Source organism: Triturus cristatus, chromosome 7 (assembly GCF_964204655.1).
Source record: "Triturus cristatus chromosome 7, aTriCri1.1, whole genome shotgun sequence".
In the NCBI taxonomy this organism is placed as follows: Eukaryota; Metazoa; Chordata; class Amphibia; order Caudata; family Salamandridae; genus Triturus; species Triturus cristatus.
In genome coordinates, this window is record NC_140590.1 from 1,828,459,390 (window position 1) to 1,828,482,739 (window position 23,350).

The 23,350-nt window shown below is 46.7% G+C and overlaps 1 protein-coding gene across 1 annotated transcript in view; it reads left to right on the forward strand.

Annotated features, from left to right (window-relative positions):
• LOC146813317 (putative DBH-like monooxygenase protein 2) overlaps window positions 1-23,350 on the forward strand; it is a 289,399-nt gene that overhangs the window by 224,574 nt on the left and 41,475 nt on the right. Inside the window, exons 6-7 of the mRNA XM_085615381.1 lie at window positions 19,835-19,937; window positions 20,557-20,723. Coding sequence (XP_085471507.1) covers window positions 19,835-19,937; window positions 20,557-20,723 — 270 coding nt within the window. The remainder of the gene's footprint in view (window positions 1-19,834; window positions 19,938-20,556; window positions 20,724-23,350) is intronic.

The window sequence follows — 23,350 nt, forward strand, 5'->3', positions numbered from 1 at the left end:
TTCCTGGATGTCCCGGCCCGGGCTGCAGCGGTGATTTTTCCCGCGGTAAGGGGGGGTAGGCTCCCTCGCGAGAGGAAATATACGGCGGGGTGGGCACCCGTCGTGAGATTACGACAAATAAGCGGGGTGGGCACCCGCCAACGACCACGGCAATGTCCCTGGCAGGGTGGGCACCTGCCAGGGGACTTCAGGATCAGCACAGCCTACACGTTACAAATGCCGGGTGGGCACCGGCTTCCAGAAATAAAGCGCTCCTAGCGCTAAGGATAAAAGTGAAAGCGCTCTCAGCGCTAAAGGCAAGTCCAGCAAAGTTTTAGGAAGGTAGGCAGGGGGGCAAGGCTGGGCCAGGGGCCAGCTCACTGGGCCCTCCAGGCAGGAAGGCAGTCCTAAGTGGCGGTTCCTCCTGGCCTCCAGCAGCAGCAGCCCCCCTCAGATAGGATCCTGGAAGAGAACAACATGCAAGGGGACACAGCCCCTTCTTATACTGAAAAACCCTTTGTTCTTGGTTCAGGGTGAGGGGGAGAACCAGTCGCAGCTGGTTGTGGAGCACCCTTAATGTGCTCAGCCCCTCACTCTATTCACTGGCAGGGCTAGGGTCATCAGTCGCACCACAGGGGGCGGAGCCAGCATTGTGTGGGGAAAGCCCTGCCCTATTCAGGTCCAAGGTGCACTCTTCCCCAGCCATCAGCATGCTAATCTCCCTATTCACCACTGGGTGACTCCTCCTGACTCTGGGGATTCCCCAGCCCGTCACATGACCTCAGCCAGCCAATCACGCGACAGGCAGTCACTGCACATTTATGCCAGCGTCTAGAAGTGGCACTTCCACACTAGCTACATTCACGCCGCACACATCATCGCACAGCATTTAATCACACGAGTCCGCACATACCCGACTCGACCCTGCACACCCCACGCATCAGGAACTACCAGGGACACATACATTCCCCATGCATTCCTATGGGAGGGCAGGCCTATCTCACCACATGCACTCAGAGTGCGTACGCACTTTACTCTGGGACACAGGGAAAGTGCGCAGAAACCAAAAATCACTACCACCAGGTCACCAATAAAAGCAAAAAGTTCAGGGGTGAACCTGCCAGAAGGGCCAAGTCCAACACCACTTATTCACAGCCTCAAAGGTCCCAATTGCAGCAAGGATTAGTGGCGCTTTTAGCTGGGCTGGGGCGGGGCTAGCAGGGGGCGCTGACCAGATGTCCCCACCGTCGGAGCAGCCCGCAACTGCAACTGCAGCGCCGCTGTGGGGGACAGGGAGCAGAGACCATTCTCACATGGAGTCCCGCCTGCCGGTCTCTTCAGTATGCAGGGCTCTCGGACCACCCGGAGCCCTGCGTGCGTCGCACTTTTTTCCTCTTGCGCGTCCGGGCCACAGGCAGGCGGGGTAGGCTCCCGACCTCTGCTGCAGCACATCCCCGTGCGGGGTGAGCTCCCGCCGGGGTCTTCGGACGCGGCACTTCCTCTGCACCGGCGAAGGTGGGGTAGGCTCCTGACTTCCTGGATGTCCCGGCCCGGGCTGCAGCGGTGATTTTTCCCGCGGTAAGGGGGGTAGGCTCCCTCGCGAGAGGAAATATACGGCGGGGTGGGCACCCGTCGTGAGATTATGACAAATAAGCGGGGTGGGCACCCGCCAACGACTACGGCAATGTCCCTGGCAGGGTGGGCACCTGCCAGGGGACTTCAGGATCAGCACAGCCTACACGTTACAAATGCCGGGTGGGCACCGGCTTCCAGAAATAAAGCGCTCCTAGCGCTAAGGATAAAAGTGAAAGCGCTCTCAGCGCTAAAGGCAAGTCCAGCAAAGTTTTAGGAAGGTAGGCAGGGGGGCAAGGCTGGGCCAGGGGCCAGCTCACTGGGCCCTCGAGGCAGGAAGGCAGTCCTAAGTGGCGGTTCCTCCTGGCCTCCAGCAGCAACAGCCCCCCTCAGATAGGATCCTGGAAGAGAACAACATGCAAGGGGACACAGCCCCTTCTTATACTGAAAAACCCTTTGTTCTTGGTTCAGGGTGAGGGGGAGAACCAGTCGCAGCTGGTTGTGGAGCACCCTTAATGTGCTCAGCCCCTCACTCTATTCACTGGCAGGGCTAGGGTCATCAGTCGCACCACAGGGGGCGGAGCCAGCATTGTGTGGGGAAAGCCCTGCCCTATTCAGGTCCAAGGTGCACTCCTCCCCAGCCATCAGCATGCTAATCTCCCTATTCACCACTGGGTGACTCCTCCTGACTCTGGGGATTCCCCAGCCCGTCACATGACCTCAGCCAGCCAATCACGCGACAGGCAGTCACTGCACATTTATGCCAGCGTCTAGAAGTGGCACTTCCACACTAGCTACATTCACGCCGCACACATCATCGCACAGCATTTAATCACACGAGTCCGCACATACCCGACTCGACCCTGCACACCCCACGCATCAGGAACTACCAGGGACACATACATTCCCCATGCATTCCTATGGGAGGGCAGGCCTATCTCACCACATGCACTCAGAGTGCGCACGCACTTTACTCTGGGACACAGGGAAAGTGCGCAGAAACCAAAAATCACTACCACCAGGTCACCAATAAAAGCAAAAAGTTCAGGGGTGAACCTGCCAGAAGGGCCAAGTCCAACACCACTTATTCACAGCCGCAAAGGTCCCAATTGCAGCAAGGATTAGTGGTGCTTTTAGCTGGGCTGGGGGCGGGGCTAGCAGGGGGCGCTGACCAGATGTCTAAAGGCAGCGCATGGACTCCTGGGAAACTGAGTCCCTGGAGCGCTCCACCCCTGAATCAGCCTCTCACCACCACAAGCACGCAGAGTCCCCAAACAGCGCCTCCCAATGTCCAGGCAGCGAAGCGGCACCCGCGAAGCGGGTGCGGCAAGGAGCAGCGGCGGACCGAATCAGCCAACACCAGCGGGGCCAAAGAACCAGAGCAGCGTCCCAGGTCTGGTCAGTACCTTCAGTAAAACCACTTATTCACAGCCTCAAAGGTCCCAATTGCAGCAAGGTTTGGTGGCGCTTTTAATCAGTTTGCTGGGCAGGGGGTGGGGCTAGCAGGGGGCGCTGACCAGATGTCTAAAGGCCGTGCAGGGACTCCTGGGAAACTGAGTCCCTGGAGCGCTCCACCCCTGAATCAGCCTCTCACTGCCACAAGCACGCAGAGTCCCCAAACAGCGCCTCCCAATGTCCAGGCAGCGAAGCGGCACCCGCGAAGCGGGTGCGGCAAGGAGCAGCGGCGGACCGAATCAGCCAACACCAGCGGGGCCAAAGAACCAGAGCAGCGTCCCAGGTCCGGTCAGTACCTTCAGTAAAACCACTTATTCACAGCCTCAAAGTATACTGCTGTAGTGATTGTATTAGTGGAAGACTATTGCCTTTAGAATTAAATGCCTGCATAGGTACTGGATGGGTGATAGGTTTACTACAATTGTACTCTCTACGTGATTAGATGAGTGCATTAGTAGAGCCTGAGTGTTTCATCAGTGCATGTGTGTGCCTGAGTATTTCATTGACTGCATGGGTTGTTAGTGGGTTTTTAGATGGCTGGGTAGGTACTGTGCAAATGTGATAATGATTGCATAGGTACAGCCTTGTTAATTGCATAAGTCAATAGTTAGTATCTAGGTGATTACATGAATGTGTAGGTAGTTCAATGACTACATAATTGTGCCTGCCTGATTGAAAGAGTATATGTGTAGTGTCTTGGTAATTGAATAACTCCATGAATAGTAAATCACTGATTTGATGACTGCCTGAGTAGTGGCTGGGTGATTGCATGTGGGCCTGAATACTGTCTGACTGACTGTGAAAGTACCTTCATTGCTGTTAAGATACATAAAAGTTGTCACTCTATCCCTGACTCATTGGTTATGTCCTTCTGTTAGTATTAAACTACCTGTTTTACTGTTTATATGCCTTTCTTCTGAGCTATGTGTGAGTGAAATCTAGGTATCATACATGATATAATTGCATACATGGCTCTCTAGAATCATAGTTTGCTATGTTACTGAGTGTGCACATGTATCAGGAAGTTTCTAAAAGGGAAAAAATATAACTTTTTTAAAGCACAAATGTTTTGCGAATGGCATACCTACATCATTTCTCAAATACTTGTTCTGCTTCAAAAACATATATTCAGCATATCTCAAACAAAAGTTAGACTTGAAATGAAGCTATCACAAGAACTCTCGAGGCAACATGTTCTCATCTTTTTATTTCTCACTGCACTATTCCTGTTTAAAAACGTTACTACAAGTACTACAACCAGAATGCAAATAACAGATATATCTATTCTGCACATGATGTTTTGACATTTAAAACATTCTTAGTTCCTCATTGCAACTTTCCACAAGACTATACTGTTATTTTTCAATAAAATACACAATGTGATAAAGAGGCACTAATTTATTTTTCTCTTACTTCCCAAAACATTCACCACATACCCTCTAATAGATACAGTTTGTCTAATATATTTTTTCTTATCACTGTGATACTCCTTTTAATAAAAATCCAATATACATCCGCATTTTTAATGTACAATTTTTAAAATAATTGCACAATTATAAATATGAAAAAAACAAGGGGGGAGTAGAGAGGTACTACTTAACAACAGTAGTGGAGGTGGATGCGTCCTCCTTTAGTAACTTGCAAACCATAAAGATCTACCTTCAGAACAGGTTTCAGAATGAGTATCTTGATGCCCTCCAAGTAATGTGTGTTTCCTACAATGGTGGGAGAAGGACACACAGTGTTGTTAAAATACCCCTCACACACCAAAAGGGCCCTTGGTGTCATGCTTCATCATAGGGGTCTTCCCGCCCCTCTACGGGACGGGGTGTGCTACAACCTACGATTACGTGGGAGCACCTTTTGGTTGTGAAACCGACTATGTGTTTCGTAGGGGAGTGAGTGCAAGGGTCAGGAGTGAATGGGTGGGTGAGGTTAAAAAATACCTGGCTCGTCGGTTTAAAAGTCTTTAATATACCTGTGAGCTGGCATTAGTAAAAATAGGGGGGGCGGAGGTAAATATGCCTCAATGAGCTAAGCCTCCTAGGTGTGTCAACATGTTTCGAAGCTCCCCAAGCTTCTTCGTCAGGATTAGAGTGATCCCTGTCTACACTCACGAGTTTATGTGGATTGCAGAATTACACTAATAGTCACAAGGATTTCAGTGCATGTCGATTCCCAATGCACTTTTAGGATACCTGATTAAGTATCATGAATCAGTTCATCTGGAATAAAGAAAGGAGGAACATGTATCATAATGTGCGACATACAGTAAAGCCAGGTATGGTGAATGTTTAATATACATGCAACAAGGAAGTGGGATGAGTGACCATGTATTTCCTTATTATTAATCTTAGTGCAGTTGGATGGTGGCGGGTCCCACTAAAATAGTAGGAGGAAAAAGAGACAGACAAGGACACACACACATAAAACATAAAGCACACACGCTATATCAAGGGATTAGGTCTAGCGATCCCAAACGTAGGGTTCAATGATGCCTTAAAAAAAAGGGTGGTTCCTAAATGGGAAAAGCATTGTGGTGGAGAAAAACAACCTTCTCGATTTGAGAGGTAAACTGCCCCAAAAGCCTGTAAGGGGTGCCTGTCGTCGCAACCTAGAGACAGAATGGCTATATGCAAAGGTATTAATATCGGAAAAGGGACACTTCGGTGTTCTGCCAAGCCAAATATATGCCAAAGAGGGTCTCCGGCTATGCCGTAATCACTGCTACTGGGTCACTGCCCCGCTGCGTCTGGTCTCCCCGCGGCTCCTCTGGACAATGGAGCTTGGTGGGCGGGGGTTTAAATATAATAGCTAATTGGTGTTCCCGCTCTGGCGGGAGACATAGATTGAAAATACCTGTGTAAGTCACCGGGTTTAGAGGCTGAAATGCTAACCCGCAGAGTAATTCAAAGCGGGTCCGGAAGCCTTAGTGTTATCAAAACTTGACTACTTCAATGGGCTTTTGGTTGGAGTAAACAAATCGGTTGTAGCAAAGCTACAGATACTTCAGAACCCCGCCGCAAGACTGCTCTTTGGATTAGCCAAATACACATCAGCTAAACATGCCCTCAGCACTGGCTACCTATGGAGAAGCGCATAAGGTTTAACGCCTGATGCTTTGCCTTTGAAGCATTACTAAATTCAGGTCCTAGGTACCTGACAAAGCGCTTTAAATGACACATCCCTGGACATACACTTCGGTCGACTGAACTGAAGGTAGTAACAGAGCCTACATTCCGTCTTCAGAGATGGGTTGGTAAAAGTTTCTTCAGCATTACTACAAGATGGTGGAATAAGCTACCATTTTATTGGGGGAATGCTTCTGAGTTGCTGTCTTTTAGGAAGGGACTAAAGACATGGTTGTTTACTCTGTAACCCTGCGTAAGGACTAGAAATACGACATCTAGTGTACACTGTGTTCCAATTCTTCAAGCGCCTAGACGCCCTCAGGTAGCTGTGCGCTACATAAATACCTAAATAAATAAATACATTTTAGACTACTGCATCTCCACTTGTGAATGATTAGCATATGTGACCCCCCATTGTAAAAAAAAAACATAGAAAATGAAGGGCAGGCCCTGGGGGATGGGTACCCGTGGACAAAATTGGCCCGGGATTTTTTTTAAAAAGGAACATTTAAAAAAATAGAAATGAGAGGCCTAAGGGATGGGTTCCCTTGAATGCTTTGTGGGGCAACAAGCCCTCTTGTTACCTCCAGTAAGTCCCAGACAGCGGAATTGCTGTGAGGACTTGGAGGCCACGGCCCCTTTCTCCACCACTCTACAAACACAGCTCTTGGCCCTCTTCTGGTTGGAGAATAGATTCTACTTTACTCCTGAGGACCTCAAAACTAAAGTAGACAACTTCCCTTAACTAGTAGTGCACCACTAGCTGCGTTTGCAGAGAGGTGGAGAAAGGTGGCATGGACTCTGAGCTCTGACAACCTCTCAGCAATCCTGCTGTGTGTGGCTTACTGGAGGTAACAGGAGGGGTAGTTAGCCCCAAGGATGTCCTTGGGGGCAGCTACCCCTCCTGTTACCTCCAGTAAGTCCCACACAGTGAGATTGCTAAGAGGTCTCCAGAGGCCATGCCCACTTCTCCACCACTCTACAAACGTGGCTCGTGGTGCACTACTGGTTGGGGGATGAAGTCCACTTTACTCCTGAGGGACCTTGGGGGCCAAGAAGCCCTTCTGGTACCTCCTGTAAGTCCTACACAGCAGGATTCCTGAGAGCCTGTTGGACTGCCAGCCCCCTTTCTCCACCACTCTGCAAGTGCGATTACTAGTTAAAAACATAGAAATTCACTTAAAAAAACAAAGGTTACAGGGATGTTATAGTTAGGAATTAGCTTTTAAAATAACTTAGAAATTCACTGAAAAAACAAAGGTTACAGGTGTGTTACAGTTCACAAATAGAATTAAGAAAACCTTAGAAATTCACTGAAAAAAACAAAGGTTGTGGGGATGTTATAGTTAGGATCAGATTTCACTTGTACAAAACCAGTGAAATTCAGCAGTTATAGTTACCTGAGCTAACTCTAACTTACGCCTCCACAATGCAATGCTTATGACCTTACTTATTACATCACTGATAACATCTCAAATGCAATGGTAGTTAGCATTTCACCAGCCATGATATCAATCTCCAATGTGTGAGAAACTGGGCTCAGAAGAGTGGTAGAATCAATTCCAGATAGATAGTTATTTGCCTGGTTCAAGTCTGTCTCCTCTGCAGTGTATAAGGTGGAGGAAATTCATTTAAAGGCTGTTGCTATTTCCTCAACAATTTTCCCACTGCTTCTATCCTCCAGATGTTTTTCCACCATCCTACGACTCTGAACCCTAGGTCTTACATTGCAGGCTAATAGACGTCCAGCCTCATTGCCTCCAGTGTAAAACGTTTGCTTAGTGCGCAGGAGTGCATAATCGGTTCTATCCACATCCAGTGCCTTAAGTTGTTTCCTGGCCAAAGTGAGTTCTCTGCAGGTCCTGAGGGCCCCTGTCTGCTTATGTTGTCCTTCCAAGGCTACTACATGTCCTTCTAGGCTCGCCCTCTTCATTTTCCTTTTTTTGTTGTGTTGATCGGAGAGGGTTATAGGAATTCCCCTAATCATTGCCTTAAGAATGTCTCAGAGGGATTTAAAAGTAATGGTGTATGGTGTTTCTGATCTCTTTGCAGATGGAAATTTTACATAGCGCGAACATGACCCGTCTGGTATCAGAGCTCTGTACAAAGAAGCGGACATGTTAAACAAGTAGACATTCAAGTAGTAAATACTGTACATATAACAACAGGTGAAGCATACAAAATCAGAAAAGGAACTACAAAAAACATAGTAGCTATAGAGTAAAAGATTTGCATAGCTGAATGAGCATCCAGAGCTGTATACGCAAAATAATAGTCAAATTGAATGGATTCAGGTCTATTGTTAAAGGTATTTATTCAGGAACAACTGTTTTACTTCTTTTTTTAATGAACAGGTTGAAGAGTTAGACTTGGTTTCATGATGGAGTGCATTCCATATTCTAGGTGCAAGATAGGAGAAGAAGCTGTTATATGTTCTCTTCTTTTTTAATTTCTATGGTCTCAACAGTAGAGAGTTAGAACTTCTTAAGAACTGATTCATACCAGATAGTTTGAATTGTTTGGCCAGGTAAATGGCAGTGTTATAATGAAGAGCTTTGTGTGCCAAGCAGGTTATCTTGAACTGAATCCTTGCTTCGAGAGAGAGCCAATTGCATTGCAATATATCAGGTGTGATATGATAATGTTTTCTTGATCCCTTGATGAGTCTTGCAGCTGAGTTCAGTGTAGCCCTTAAAGGGGCCAGATTAGGTTTGGGTAACCCTGCCAGGGTCGCACTCCTGTAATCTAAACAGGAGATAACAATGGATTTGACTGCTAACTGGAAGTCCTTTGAAGTTAGAGTGTTGAGTTGGTTAATGGCTCCTCTGGTGGTTGCACTGATGTGTTCTTGTGTATTCAAGAATTTGTCAAGAGTTATGCCTAATGCTCTTGTGGATGCAACAACATGTGGGATGCAGTTGAGTGCTGTTAGTTGTTTTAGCTATTCTTCTATAGGGGCAGAGTGGTCGTGGAAGGTGATCAAGAGAAATTCCAACTTGAGAGTGTTTAGCATAATGTGATTGTGTGTTAACCACTGTTGAGTTTTCAGTAGGGCACAGTTAAGCAGTTTGATATCTGTGGGTGAGGAAATGTTCACGTACCATTGAGTATCATCAGCATACATGTGCTAATGTATGTTTGAGTAATTTGGAATTTCGGTGTAGGTTCCATGAACGTTTTGAAAAGCGAGGGTAATACATGTGATAATGTATGTTTGAGTAATTCGGAATTTCGGTGATAGGTTCCATGAACGTTTTGAAAAGCGTGGGTAAGAGTGAGGATCCTTGAGGTACTCCAATTGAAACCGACGTACTGTTAGAAAGGGATTGGTTGGCTTTGATTCTTTGCATTCTGTTATAGAGGAACGAGGCAAACCAGCTTAAAACTGGACCGTATAATCCCATCCTTTTCTCAAGAAGGTCCATCGTGTTGTCATTTTAAACTGTATCAAACGCCAAGGAGAGATCAAGAAGTAAAAGCAGACAAATTTCGTACTGGTCAAGTAGTCTCAGGGTGTCTTCTACAATGTGTGTTAGAGCCATTTCAGTGCTGTGACCCAATCTGAAGCCCGATTGGTTTTTGTCAAGGAGCTGAAACTTCCCAATGTGGCTACAGAGATGTATGTGTACGCATTTCTCAAGTAGTTTGGCTTTAGTCAATCTGTTAGTAATTGGACATAAGTTGTTGAGGTCTGACAAGTCTGCGTTCATTTGTTTGGGCTAGGGGTGACCTGTCCTATCTTCTTTAGGCAGTCAGGAATCATGCCCTGCAAGAGAGATTCATGGAGATTCGTAGTCTAGAGCGGGAGAATGGAAGAGCTAAGCTCTTTGAAGAATTTGGCGGGTAAAGGATCATTGAAGTAGTGAGAGGGTTTTATTGATATTATTTTGAGTAGCTCGCCATCATCTGGTAGATTAAACGTCTTCAAATACAAATTGTATTCATAAAAGTGCAGTACAAAACAGTTACAATTGAAATATTAAATGCAAATGCATGAATAAAACATCCAATTGTTATATTAATACTTCCCTAACAAAAGTGCATATCACGCAAAGTCCAGGATTAAAGCCATGCAGCAGACCTCTAAAGTGTTCATTGTTTGATGAGCTCTAACAGCTGCTTTAAGAAAAGCACCAAAATTAAGTTTCCTCCTCATCCACTAAATCAAACAGCATATGCAGTGCATCTCTAAAGTTCTTGATGCATCGTTTCCTTGAGAAAGGAATCAGAAAAGGCTTTGAATACATTACATAAAAGCCAACACAAAAATGTGAAATGCAACATTGTTTGCCCTGAGTTTCCATCACAGAGACATGGCAAGGACTCCAAGCCATTATTTAAGCTCATTGGGGAGCACAGCAAATATTTCACTGTACCAGCCCTATACCAGAATAAGAGGCTCCATTCCCATCGATGCCTAGCTCTAGTTAGATACCCCGCAATATTGTCTATGGGAGCTGCTAATGGATAGGTTGCCACATTCGCTTTTTGGCTCTCCAAATGCATTCCTTCGGAAGCAGCCTTATCATATAAAGCCTTGTGTAACTGTTTTTATTAATAACTAAGTTACTGGTTGATTTGGTAAAGGCCTGCTCTAGGTTGAAAGAGCGTAGGCTAGATCCAACATGAGCAAGCCAGGGAATCTCAGTGCCTTTATCACAGCGAAGGCCATCTAGGTTTATATCCCCAGTTAAACAAGCCTTCCCATTTTCCCAAATTGATAGCCATAATAGAGTGAGTCGGACTTTAATATTGTCCTCGATATAAGGGATGTCTAGTTCTCTATGGCCACAAAAGGTGGGGATATCAATCAAGCCAGAAAGAGGGAAATTCAGCAAGGGAAGCCATGGGGAGGGACTGGGCTGGGCTGACTATGAGGATTTGGGGGGCAAGTTGCAATTCTAAATCATTCTTCCTTGTCTTTTTAATGAAGTGGGAGCAAAATTTGTTGCCACTAGGGAGTGAATCCTTGTTTGCAGAGTGGAGTTTATTTAAGTGGCTAGCTAGTTGTTTGATGATTTTAAATAGTTTTTGGTTATGTTTTTGGAGCTGTTCAGTTGCATAAAGTGTTCAGCTTTGGCGCTATGGATGTTTGTTATATGAGCTTCTTGTTATCCTCAACTGCGTAAGGTGTGTTATAGAAGGAGAGTTTCTCCATGATCTCTCAGCAAGCCTTAGTTTATGTCTTTCCTCATTAAGGAGGTCATTGAACCAGGGTTTGGAATGTTTTCTGTGAATTCTTTTGAGTGGTTTCGGAGCAATTGAATTTAATATTTCTGTCATGAAATGGATGTAATGCTCTGGAAGATCATTCAGATTTGTCATTTTAGAGGGTGGAGGAAGGTTGCTGCTAATGTTGATCAGTTATGTTGATTTTCCTCAGATCTCTAGACTATTGTTTGGTCCTATGAGGTTGGCCTTGTCTAATTAGCACCTTTTCCAAAATGAGAAAAGAGATTAAGTAGTGAGCTGACCAGTCACAGCGCGATATGGTTCCAGTTATATGACAGTATCCTTAGCGATGATTAGCTCAAGGGTGGAGCATTTATTGTGGGTAGATCCGTTTCAAGATTGTCTGTGGTTTAGGTTGAAGAGGAAGGTCTTGAAGGTTATCAGTATAGTATAATTTGCATCATTCCAATGTAAGTTGAAATCACAGAGGAAGATTTGGTCTGGGTGTTGGTCAGAGAAAACCGCATTCAAGGAACGACTGGACAACAACGCACACAACAGCAAGGAACTCTTCAACATCGTTAAAGAGCTCTCCAACCCCAACGCCGGAAACAACGACATCACCCCTTCGCAAGACCTCTGCAACTCCCTCGCCTCCTACTTCCACAACAAGATCGCGGACATACACAACAGCTTCAGCACTCAACCGACGCACGCCACGACCGAACCACCGCCCCCCACCACCACCCTCCGCGCCTGGACCCCGATCAGCACCGAAGACACCGTCCGCACGATGAACTCCATCCACTCCGGATCTCCTACCGACCCCTGCCCTCACCACGTCTTCAACAAGGCCGACGCTGTCATCGCACCCCACCTGCGGGACATCATCAACACCTCCTTTGACACCGCTACCTTCCCGGAGAGCTGGAAGCACGCCGAACTCAGCGCTCTACTAAAGAAGCCGTCAGCCGACCCCACCGACCTCAAGAACTACCGCCCCATCTCGCTGCTCCCGTTTCCTGCAAAAGTCATCGAGAAGACCGTCAACAAGCAGCTGGCCGCCTTCCTCGAGACGAACGGTTCCCTCGACCTCTCGCAGTCTGGCTTCCGGGCCAACCACAGCACCGAGACCGCCCTGATCGCAGCCACCGATGACATCCGAGCACTGCTTGACAACGGAGAAACAGCAGCCCTCATCCTCCTAGACCTCTCCGCGGCCTTCGACACTGTCTGCCACCGTACACTAGTGCAGCGACTCAGCAACGTCGGAATCCAGGAGAAGGCACTGGAGTGGATCATCTCCTTCCTCGCCGGAAGGACACAGAGAGTCCGCCTCCCCCCGTTCAGATCTGAAGCCACCGAAGTCATCTGCGGCGTTCCTCAAGGCTCCTCGCTCAGTCCAACCCTATTCAACGTCTACATGAGCCCCCTCGCAGACATCGCACGCCAGCACAACCTCAGCATCATCTCCTACGACGACGACACCCAGCTGATTCTCTCCCTCACCAACGACCTCGCCACCGCCAGAGCCAACCTTCACGAAGGGATGAAAGAAGTAGCCGAATGGATGAAGAACAGCCGCCTGAAACTGAACTCGGACAAGACGGAAGTCCTCATCCTGGGATCCTCACCCTCCGCCTGGGATGACTCCTGGTGGCCCCCCGCCCTAGGCAGCGCACCCAAACCAACAGACCACGCACGCAACCTGGGCTTCATCCTGGACTCCTCCCTCTCCATGACCAGACAAGTCAACGCCGTCTCCTCGTCGTGCTTCAACATCCTGCGCATGCTACGTAAGATCTTCCGGTGGATCCCCACCGAGACCAGGAAGACGGTCACCCAGGCCCTCGTCACCAGCCGTCTGGACTACGGCAACTCCCTCTACGCCGGAACCACCGCCAAACTCCAGAAGAGACTCCAGCGAATCCAGAACGCCTCAGCACGACTCATCCTGGACATCCCCCGTCGCAGCCACATCTCCGGACACCTGAGAGACCTGCACTGGCTCCCGGTCAACAAGAGAATCACCTTCCGACTCCTCACCCACGCACACAAAGCCCTACACAACCAAGGCCCAGGATACCTCAACAGCCGCCTCAGCTTCTACGCTCCCAAACGCCAGCGTCGATCGACCAGCCACGCCCTCGCCGCCGTCCCCCGCATCCGAAGAGCCACCACAGGGGGGCGGTCCTTCTCCTACCTCGCCGCCAAGACATGGAACTCCCTCCCGACCCACCTCCGCCTGACCCAGGACCACCTCGCCTTCAGGAAGCAACTCAAGACCTGGCTGTTCGAGCAGTAGCGGACCCCCCTCCCCCAGCGCCTTGAGACCCTCTGGGTGAGTAGTGCGCTATATAAATGCTTTGATTGATTGATTGATTGAGATTTAGAGGATATTATTTGTTTGATGAAAGGAATGTTATTTCCCGGTGGGTGGTGGATCATGGGGAATTTATATATATTCCAAAATTCAATACCAAGATACTCAAAGAAGGACATAGGAGCACTTTGTGCATGTCCCAGGGTGAGCATGGAGTGATAGATGCATTCTATGCCTCCTCCAATCTTATCATGTCGATCCAATCTGATGTCATAGTTGGAAGGTAGTAAAATGTCTAGAATCAGTGAGCAGGTGTCATTGAGCAAGGCATGAGTTAATTTCATGAAGTCATGTTCTTGCGTAAGTAGGAGGTCAACAATATCAGCTGAGTGTCTTACTCTTGCCCTGCAGTTAAGAAGCATAAATTTGATATGTGATTTGGTTACTCCTCCTTCTTGGTGTGATGTAGGGACAAGAAATAAATCATTGTTGTTCATCGTTCCAAGAGATTGGGTTCTCTAAATGGGTTTGAGGGAATAGTTTGGATATTGATCAGTGGAGGTTATGAGGAGGTTATGAGCCATTGTGAGTGGAGTTGTTTAATAGCAGAAGGGAGTGGCTGTCAGCATTAGATGGATGGTATGTGGCCCTTTGGGGTCTGGAGCAGGGATTGAGGTAGGGTCACGATCTCCAATGCAAGATCGGTGGGTTCTTGTTCTTCATGGTTGAAGTCTCACACCCATAGTGACTACCCCTTGTGGGAAGGTTGAATTGTTAGGCTCAGGAGTTTTGTTAGTCTCAGAGGTCAGGTTGGGATTCCAAAGTTTCTCCACAGTGAAGTGAAGCGAAGCAGGGTCTGTAGGTTGGCTTTGAATAGTTCAAGATCATGCTTAAGATCAGCAAGTTTATCCTCAATGGAGGGAGGGTCAAAAGTATGTATGGATGTTCAAGGGGTTGATAGCGAGCGTGACCCCTTAGAAGAGGGAGAGGTGGTCAACCGGGTTTGTAGCTTGTAGATGAGGAGGGACGTAGTTGGGGAGGTGTCAGGAAAATGCAGGCTAGTAGATAGTGCACTAGCAGCAGCAAATGAAAGGGGGGGTAGGAAGAAGTTTCAAAGTTGCTTTATCAGGCACATTGAGTTGTCGGACAGTTGCATCCAGTGGGTTGGGGATCACGGTGGAAGAGGAGGGGAACCAACTTGGAACAGGTGTTGCAGAAGAAGGGCAATTTTTAGTACTCCAGGTTGCTGTTGTTGATAGTGAAAAGATTTACAGTGAAAGTGCCAAGAGGCAAAAATCACTTTTACGGACATATAGTGTCATGCTGGACCGGGACAAAGTTACAAGTTCAGGCCCTCCGTGATGGAGCAAGGGCTCGCTACAGGAACCCAGGTAGGCCTGCTTAACAAAGTACTTAAATCCTTGTTGCGGAGCTTTGCAGGGATCTGAGTCGAAGAAGCATCAGTCAGCAGGGGCCATATATTGGTTCTGAGATGAGGGGAGGCTGCGGTGTGAAGTCCTGATGTGTCGACATCGAGGATCCTGTTGACGGGGCTTGTGTTGCGAAGTCTGATGTCGAAGATGCAAGGGGCAGCAGAGATGATGTGTCGGTTCCCATAAGTGGTGAAGCTGTGATGCAGAGTTTTCTATGTCATTGAGGCTGCCATCGATGAGAGATGTGAGGAGCTTGCATCAGGTAAAGCATCACGCAGTGGCCATTTTGGAGGTGATGCGATGTTCCAAAGATGCGTAAGGTGAAAGTGATGCTATACTTTTGCAACTGGCCCAATACCTGCATCAGCGGCAATGCATCGGTTCTGCCCGGGGATGCGCCGCTCAGCAGAGAAGATGTTTTGGTTCCACTGGCAAGCACCTTAGGCCCACTTCCAAGGGTCCAGGACTGGGGTGTCACCATTTGGCCGAGTAGACTTACAGATGGCAGAGTCCACGTGCAGGAGTTAAAAGCCTTTTATGTCCCCGTGGCTTTAGATCAGGTGGCCAACCAGCTAGCCCTTTGAGTCACTCTGGGTTCTGAGGTCAAGTGATGCAAGTCCAGCAGAATGCTGTCTTGAAGAGTGGCAGTCCTTCAGCAGCACCGCAGTCCTGCTTCCTGGCAGAGTATTCATAGGTCCAGAAGTATACTGAAGTGATTGTGTCTTAGGTCAAGTACTTATACCCAGTGGTGCTTTTGAAGTGGTGGTGACTTCAAAGACATGCCCTTGAAGGGGCCAGAGGTCCTCCCTTCCTGCCCTGGCTCCAGAATTACTACGGGGATATGAAGCCCTTTGTATATGGACAGGACAAAGCCTATTCATGTGTAAGTGAGGCTGTGCCCAGCTCCTCCCTCCCATCTTGCCAGGGTGGCATATCAAGTTCCATCTAAGCTCTCGTTGTGTGGCTGTCAAGGAGGAATATACAAAGACCAACTGCCAACTATGCCCAGTCATATGATCAGAGACAGGCTACAAGCACCAAATGGTGGAATCAAGAAAATGCCAACTTTCTAAAAGTGGCATTTTCAGAATTGCAATGTAAAGTTCGACTTCCCTAAAAGTTTGGATTTTAAATTGTGATTCCAGTGACACCAGACTTGAAAGGTTTACTTCTTCCCAATCAAAAACTACACTTATAAAGTGTAATAAGGTAACCCCAATGTTATCCTATGGGAGTAGGAGAGAAAGGGCTTGCAGTAGTAAAAAACGACTTTCTGACTTTTTCACTACAAGGACATGTAAAACTTACAAGTACATGTCCTGGCTTTTAAATACTTTACACCCTGCCCTCTGGTTTGTCCATGGCCAACCTCAGGGGTGTCTGATATTTATATAAAGGGATGGTTTGGGCGTGTCAAAAGGTTTATTTTGCCAGGTCGGAATGGCAGTTTAAACTGCATTCAGTTAAAGGGATACTTAAGTGGGTGGCACAATCAGTGCTGCAGGCCCACTAGTAGCATTTAATTTCTAGGCTCTGGGCACATGTACCACACTGAACTAGGGACTAATAAGTACATTAAATATGCCAATTGGCTATGAGCCAATGTTACCATGTTTAGAGGACAATATACATGCACTTTACCACTCATTGGCAGTAAAGTGCTCAGTCTTGAAGACAACAAGTTTGGTGGTGACCCTGCAAAAAGGGCCATTTCCAACTGTAGGTCTTAGGTCTTCTGACACCTAGGGAAACCTAGAAAACCTGGAAATATTTTTAAACCTAGACACTTAGGAAAATACAGAATGGGGTGAACTATGTGGTTCTCACCAGCTTTTTTCTCCAGAATCCCTTGCAAACCTCAAATTTTGACTGAAAAGATACATTTCACTGGTCTCTTAGTTGTCTTTTACATGGTGAACTACAGTTACGTCAGTTATCCATCTAGGTGGCAGTGTCAAGGGTAGCTTAGGATAATATGGGTAGACGCAGTCTACGATGTTTGAATCTTAGTCCACCTTGTCTGAGCAGGGTTGGCAGTAGTATCACCATCTCATTAACAGCTCATTGGGCCATTGTAGATAAGGCTACCACAGGCTCATGAATTGATTGCTGTAGATATATTTGTTCCAGTCTTTTTTAAAAATATGTCTTGAGGCTTCAATGGACACAAAATGAAGTAGTTAGTGCTGACATAGGGTTAAGAAGACACAAGCGGGTCCCTGTTATGAGCAGCTAGATCCATTCAATGGCTTCCATTGTCTGAAAGTTTTCAGATTAAAGTAGGCTACCTGCACCACCTTGCCACAGAATCCATTAATCTAGGATAATCCACTTATATTGCTGAAGTGACCCTTCACAGTTCATTCCAGGTTGTATTACATGTGCACCACTGCAACCTGGGCAGCCTGGGCGGCCAATCGTTTTCATAAAAGCCACGAATATCTCACATAGAAATATTAGGCCTTCGTCCTTTCTGATTGGAATTATGTAGATGCTGAAAATTGTTTTGATTAGCTAGATGCACTTAGGCTAGGACTGAGATACCCCATCAGGCAGAGTTGCTATGTAAGTGCAGTGAGTCAGCCAGTCAGTCAGTGAAGTTATATGTGGAATCCTGATGGGCTATTATCTCTCACTGCCTTTATTCAATATCTCTGCACAAAACCATCACTATACTTTGTTGAATGAGTATGTGTTGTTTAATTTTTACTCAGCTGTTTATTTTCAGATGATAAAGTTTGTAGCACCCCTGAACAAAGTAAAAACATGTCAAGCCTCATTATGGAATTCATTCTAATCACACTATACAGGTAGAAACAGGATTTTCAAACAGACATTGTAGTTCAAATTTAGTGGTAATTGGGCATTCCCTTATGATGAGGGGTGTTACCCTGAAACCGGTCCTTGGATGCCTGTTTCCGGTTCAGGGAAGACCTAGTGCAGCAGTTCGGGCTGGACTGTTCGCATGAGGCACATGGTCAAGACCGCATATAGAGAGGCCGGAACTGAGGTGGCAAAGTGAGCTAAAGAACAATGATGGATTCAACCCTGATCTGTGATTGGGGGTTTCAGCGCTCCGTCCATCATCTCCTTGTGTTTGCGTTGATCCCCTTATTTTGCCCAGACACATTTTGCCTGTAACAAGAAGGCAGTATGTATCTTGAAAAAAGTGCCTAAAATGAGGAGAACATATCTGAAAAAATATATATTTAAAAAAATGAATGTGTCCTTGTGGAACACAATAGGTGCTCATGTAAAGCGCTCTGATACCTTCGGGTCAAATTTGCGCTATAGAAAACTACGGATAATTTCTTTTTAAATCATGTATTTCACTGATATTACTCATTCAGTTCCCTGAAGCTCACAATGATGTGATAATCCCTTACCAGGAAACTACAGCCCTCTGAAGTACTAGGAGCTCTCACTGCAATGTTGCCATATCAGGAATCCAGAGAAACTTGTAATGAAGGCCTTGGAGTCCTCATGGACTCATCTCTCTGGGGAGTCAACTCATGCTGTTGTGATTTGCACCAATTATTGCATAACAGTAATTCAAAGAATCCTCTCAAAACTTTACTGGTGGTACTGAGCATCTTGAAATAATTACTTGAGCTATTGATTACTCTAAAATGTATTATCAAAATGCCCTATTTATTGAAACATATTACATTTTCCAAAACTATGGGCATAAGCAATTATAAATTGATCAGAGTACTTATTTCTCCCACTCCCAGTAAGCTGTAATAATTGCTTGCCCTGAAACAAAGCTAATTTTCAATCATGTTACTTTTAGGGTACCATTTTGGCATCTTTCAACTGACCTCAAGAAGAGGTATAGAATTTAATTTAGAACTTTGTGATCCAACTGTTAAATCCTCTCGGGTGGTTTCAAGGTTGAATCGGTCATGAACGGAAGGGCAATATTTTATGCTTTATTCCACCAACCTCTAGAACCAGAAACACAAAACCTCATTTTCCTTTCAGAAAAAGATTATGGGTGACATTTAGAGAGTGGTGAAAGCAGACATCGAGCAAAAATCAGCAGATGTCCAGCCCTCCAATCATGTGGTTCACTTGCCTCTTTCATGGGTGGGAGTATTGGCAAGTGACCACCAGTGGTGCCTCCAATTCCTCTTAAAGCAGTCAATCAATGTCTGCCACCTTTTATGGATCTGGAGGTCAGCCTCATGAAGGTCATGGAGGTCATTTTTAGCAATACATATTTTCTCTGCCTGGATCCACCATCACAGCCACAGAGAGTTAAAATCGCTCCAAGACATTGGTGAAAAAATAACGACCTGTTGTTTTCCTTTCAGAAACAAATCCCACATTTGATAAAAAGGAATGCTGAGAAGATTTCAACAGCTTTTTTGCATTCTAGGAATTATTCTGTGAGAAAAGTACATCCACTACACATTTTCAATACATTAATCCCTGCCATTTCAATGAGGATCTCTCAGTCCAGTGGGTAGTTATCTGCCGGTGGCGGGGTGGGGGGGGGGGGGGATGGGGCATTTTCTGACCGGGCAGATGAGGAGGGCCACTTTTCAGGATATAAATGACGCTTCAAGTTTTTTTTTAATTCAGATCATCTCACATGATTTCTTGTTGTCAGTGTTCTTATGCACCAGGTTCATAACCTATGTCATTGCTCTGAATTTGAATCTTCACATATTTTCATGACAGGTCATTGTTAAACTTTGCAAAACCCCAAACAAATTGACATCGATGTAATTTTCTCATAATTTTTTCACTTTGTTTCCTGTCAGCCATTTTTCCTTCCACCAGACGTTGGAATTCCTCTAGGGACGCCACTTGATCCATATTATGTCAGGATTGAAGTCCATTTCAGTAACTTTGATGCAATACCAGGTAAGGTATATGCTGCTGTTTTGTTATTTATCCACTTGCAGAAATTTTTTCTCCCACATCTACCAGCTGTTAGGCTCCTTTTGCCCACATTTGTGACTGAAAGAATCTATTAAGGTTAAAAACAGACCTACGGCGTATACAGGGAAGTAATGAAAAAACTGTTTTGAGAAATGGGGCTGAGAAGTAATTAGGAATGTTCACAGGCACATCTTTATTAAAGATAAGGCATGGTGGGATATACATAGTTGAAGGACAGACTCTAGCGTAGAACAAAGAATAAATATGTGTATATTTTGTTGATTTGCAGCACGTGGATGATTCCATAAACTAATGGACCATGATAACCCTTTGAATCCACAAATTTAGGGTCAAACAGTTGAAACATTGATGACTTTGCTTGTTCTTTTATCAGGAAATAGGAAGTGTAAACATTTACATATCACAAACAACTAAGTGGATAACCAGTAGAGATTAATGTTTCTTTGCGTAACTTGTTTCACAATTCCTAGGGATAATAGGTCGGCCCATTATATATAATAACTTTCTTTAGAGCACCATCGAAAATCACTTTGATTGGCCACACTTCACTCATTCCATACCACATCTTCTGCCCTTTCAGGACTGGTTTCCAACAGCGGGATCCTGATATACTACACTCCGGAGCTCCGGACACATGATGCTGGTATTGTTCAGTATGGCGTGTTTACATTTCCGATACACTTTATTCCACCTGGAGCTGAGTCGTATAAAACCTATGGATTATGTCACACTGAAGCATTTCATGAGGTATGGCGCATGATACTGAAGAAATGTGTGTATTTTTTCCCATGCTGCTCTCAGAATATGCTGATACCACAGAGCTAAAGAAAAATGAGAAAAATGCAAGAGAAGAAAAGGATGGTTCAAATCAGGAGGAGAGAAAGCAGGGCCATAAGAGGGAGAGTTATACTAAACAAAAAATAAGCCGAAGGAATGGTGGCTAGAATGCTAGATTCAGTATCAGGAAATCCATGACGCTCCCTGTGCAAATACAGACTGAGACTCACCGTGTAAAACTTGGTCTTTGCCCATCCAAATATGTGCCACTCCAGCTCAAAGTTCTAGGTGACTTTTCCCTTATAGGAGAACACTAACAAAAGTTGGACTTTTTTTCCACATGTTATTTAAGTTTTTTTTTAAACGGCTAATAAGTAGTGTATGTCTGTTTTCTATGTCTATCAGCCAATCCCAATATCTGATCCTTCTCCCCGCGCCTCCTCCACTTGTCTTTGCTGCCTCACTGGTGGGTTATTTTAGAGAACTGCACGCTTCATTTTACAAGTTAACATATGGTAAGATATATTGATGGTTCGTTTGATTAATAGAGAAAAAATGCTATCTTTTACTCACCGTTTCGCTGGAGGGTGATGTTGTGATCTGCTTCTTTGCATTTTAAGCCTGTGTGCTCAGCTGCGGTTGGAAGGGGAATCCAGTGCTGGGAGGGCTGAGTCAGGAGCCGGTGAGAAGGGTGGCTCAGTTTAGTTCCAAGTGGGCGAGGCGGTTCATCTTCTCTGTTTCATGATCCAACACTGCATCTCGACCAAATGGAGGGAATAGAGCATCGGACACCTGGGAGTGAGCTGCCTTAGCCTAGGACAGAGTTCGCTGGCAGCGGGTGCTGTACAGACCACTTTGTTCCACTGTGGGAGTGAGGCTGTGGTAATCATCCAGCAGAGCTGAACCCTCCCTGGAAACACCGAGCCCATGGTGATGAACCAGGAATGCTGCAGGATACCTCTAGATACTGCCAATGACGGAAAGTAATGGGACACAAGCACTTGCCAGGCCCAGACATGCAGGGACCTGTGGAACCTGCTTACCTACCTGCTGTAAGTTTCCTCCCCAAACGCCAATGGGGTCAGTGACACATCTGTGCCGGGGTCCTCCTTGCCCCTAGAGTAGTCGGTGTCTGAGCCTACTCACTTGGGGTGTGCTGAACCCTCCTGTGGACCATCTTCTTTGGCAATATATTGGGGACTGCATCAGGACTCTGTGAGGGTGCCATCACCCTGACTTCCTTGTGGTCACCTCTACATTGAGTAACACAACCCCCACCCCCGACAAATTTGTGACAACTGCCAGGCATCTTGCGCCCTGGTATTGACCCCACCTTCGGTGCTTCCTACAGTGCGCCCAGTAAAGATCAGACATGGCAGGGACATTTTTCAAAGCAGAACATCTTTCTTTGTGGGCCATGATACTCTGTGCCACTATTATCAATCCTGGTTGTGGCCCCAAGAACTGTCCCTGGCTCACTTCTCCAACAAAAACTGCTGCATTACCCACTGTTCTACTTTTGCAGGATTGTTGAACTGTACCATCCAGCTCCCTCCACACATACTATGCCATTTAATGACAAAATCCAAGCATGCTCACCAACTCTCACTCACTGAAGCTATGGCAAACAGGAACCAGCAAAAGCAACAACCTCTGAAGTGCCTCCAGCCCCAGATATTCTGGAGATGTTCCTCATTGCGCTCATGAATAACTAGCGGACATTAAAGTATCCATTGCTCTGCTGAACAAGCAGTTGCTGTGACTAATCTGGAACTGCTATCCCTACAAGGCTAAATCAATAAATTCTAGATCCCACTTACCACAACAGAGTGTGGATCACAGATGTGGACTCATGACCCTGCTCACAGGCAGGTCGCTCCCCATGCTGCTGCATGGCTCTGTCTGCCTTGCCGGTCTCACCGCCTGGACCCACATTGGTCCGTGACACTGGCACTCCTGTGCTATTATTGCTCTCTGTGCCTTAACTGCCTCTGACATTGTACCATCTTGTTTTTCTGTTTTTTCTTCCCCTCTGTGCCCCATTGCTTCTGTGCATAACTTGTTTTCTTGTTGTTCTTGTTTTCTTCCTCTGTGCCCATACTGTTGATTTTTGTGCCTCTTGCCGCGCCCCACCCGTTTTCCCGCCGCTGCGTCTCTGCGGCCTTGCCCCCCGCACTCCCATTTGCCGCCCCGCTCCCGCCTCCCAGCTGCTCCTCATATGGAGGCCGTGCAGCATCCAAGCAGCAGACGCGTGCAGCGGGTGCGCCGAAGGCAAGCCAGTCTGCACCTGTCCGCACCTGGAACGCGCCCAGCGCCAGGACCCCTGGCCCCCGCAAGTGCCACGACACCCGCCTTCGCTACGACTCCAGCACCCTCCACGCACTCAACGCCGGATGATCACGTACCTGCTGCCTGGCCGCCCCGAAGCACACCCAAGGACCCTTCTCCTGCCGGAACTGCAGCTTCACCAGCATCCAACCACCTCAGATGCATCCTCCTCAACACCCCCTCCGCCCGCAAACACGCCGTCGAACTCTGGGACCTACTCGACACCAACACCCCAGATGTCGCCTTCCTGATGGAGACCTGGATGAACC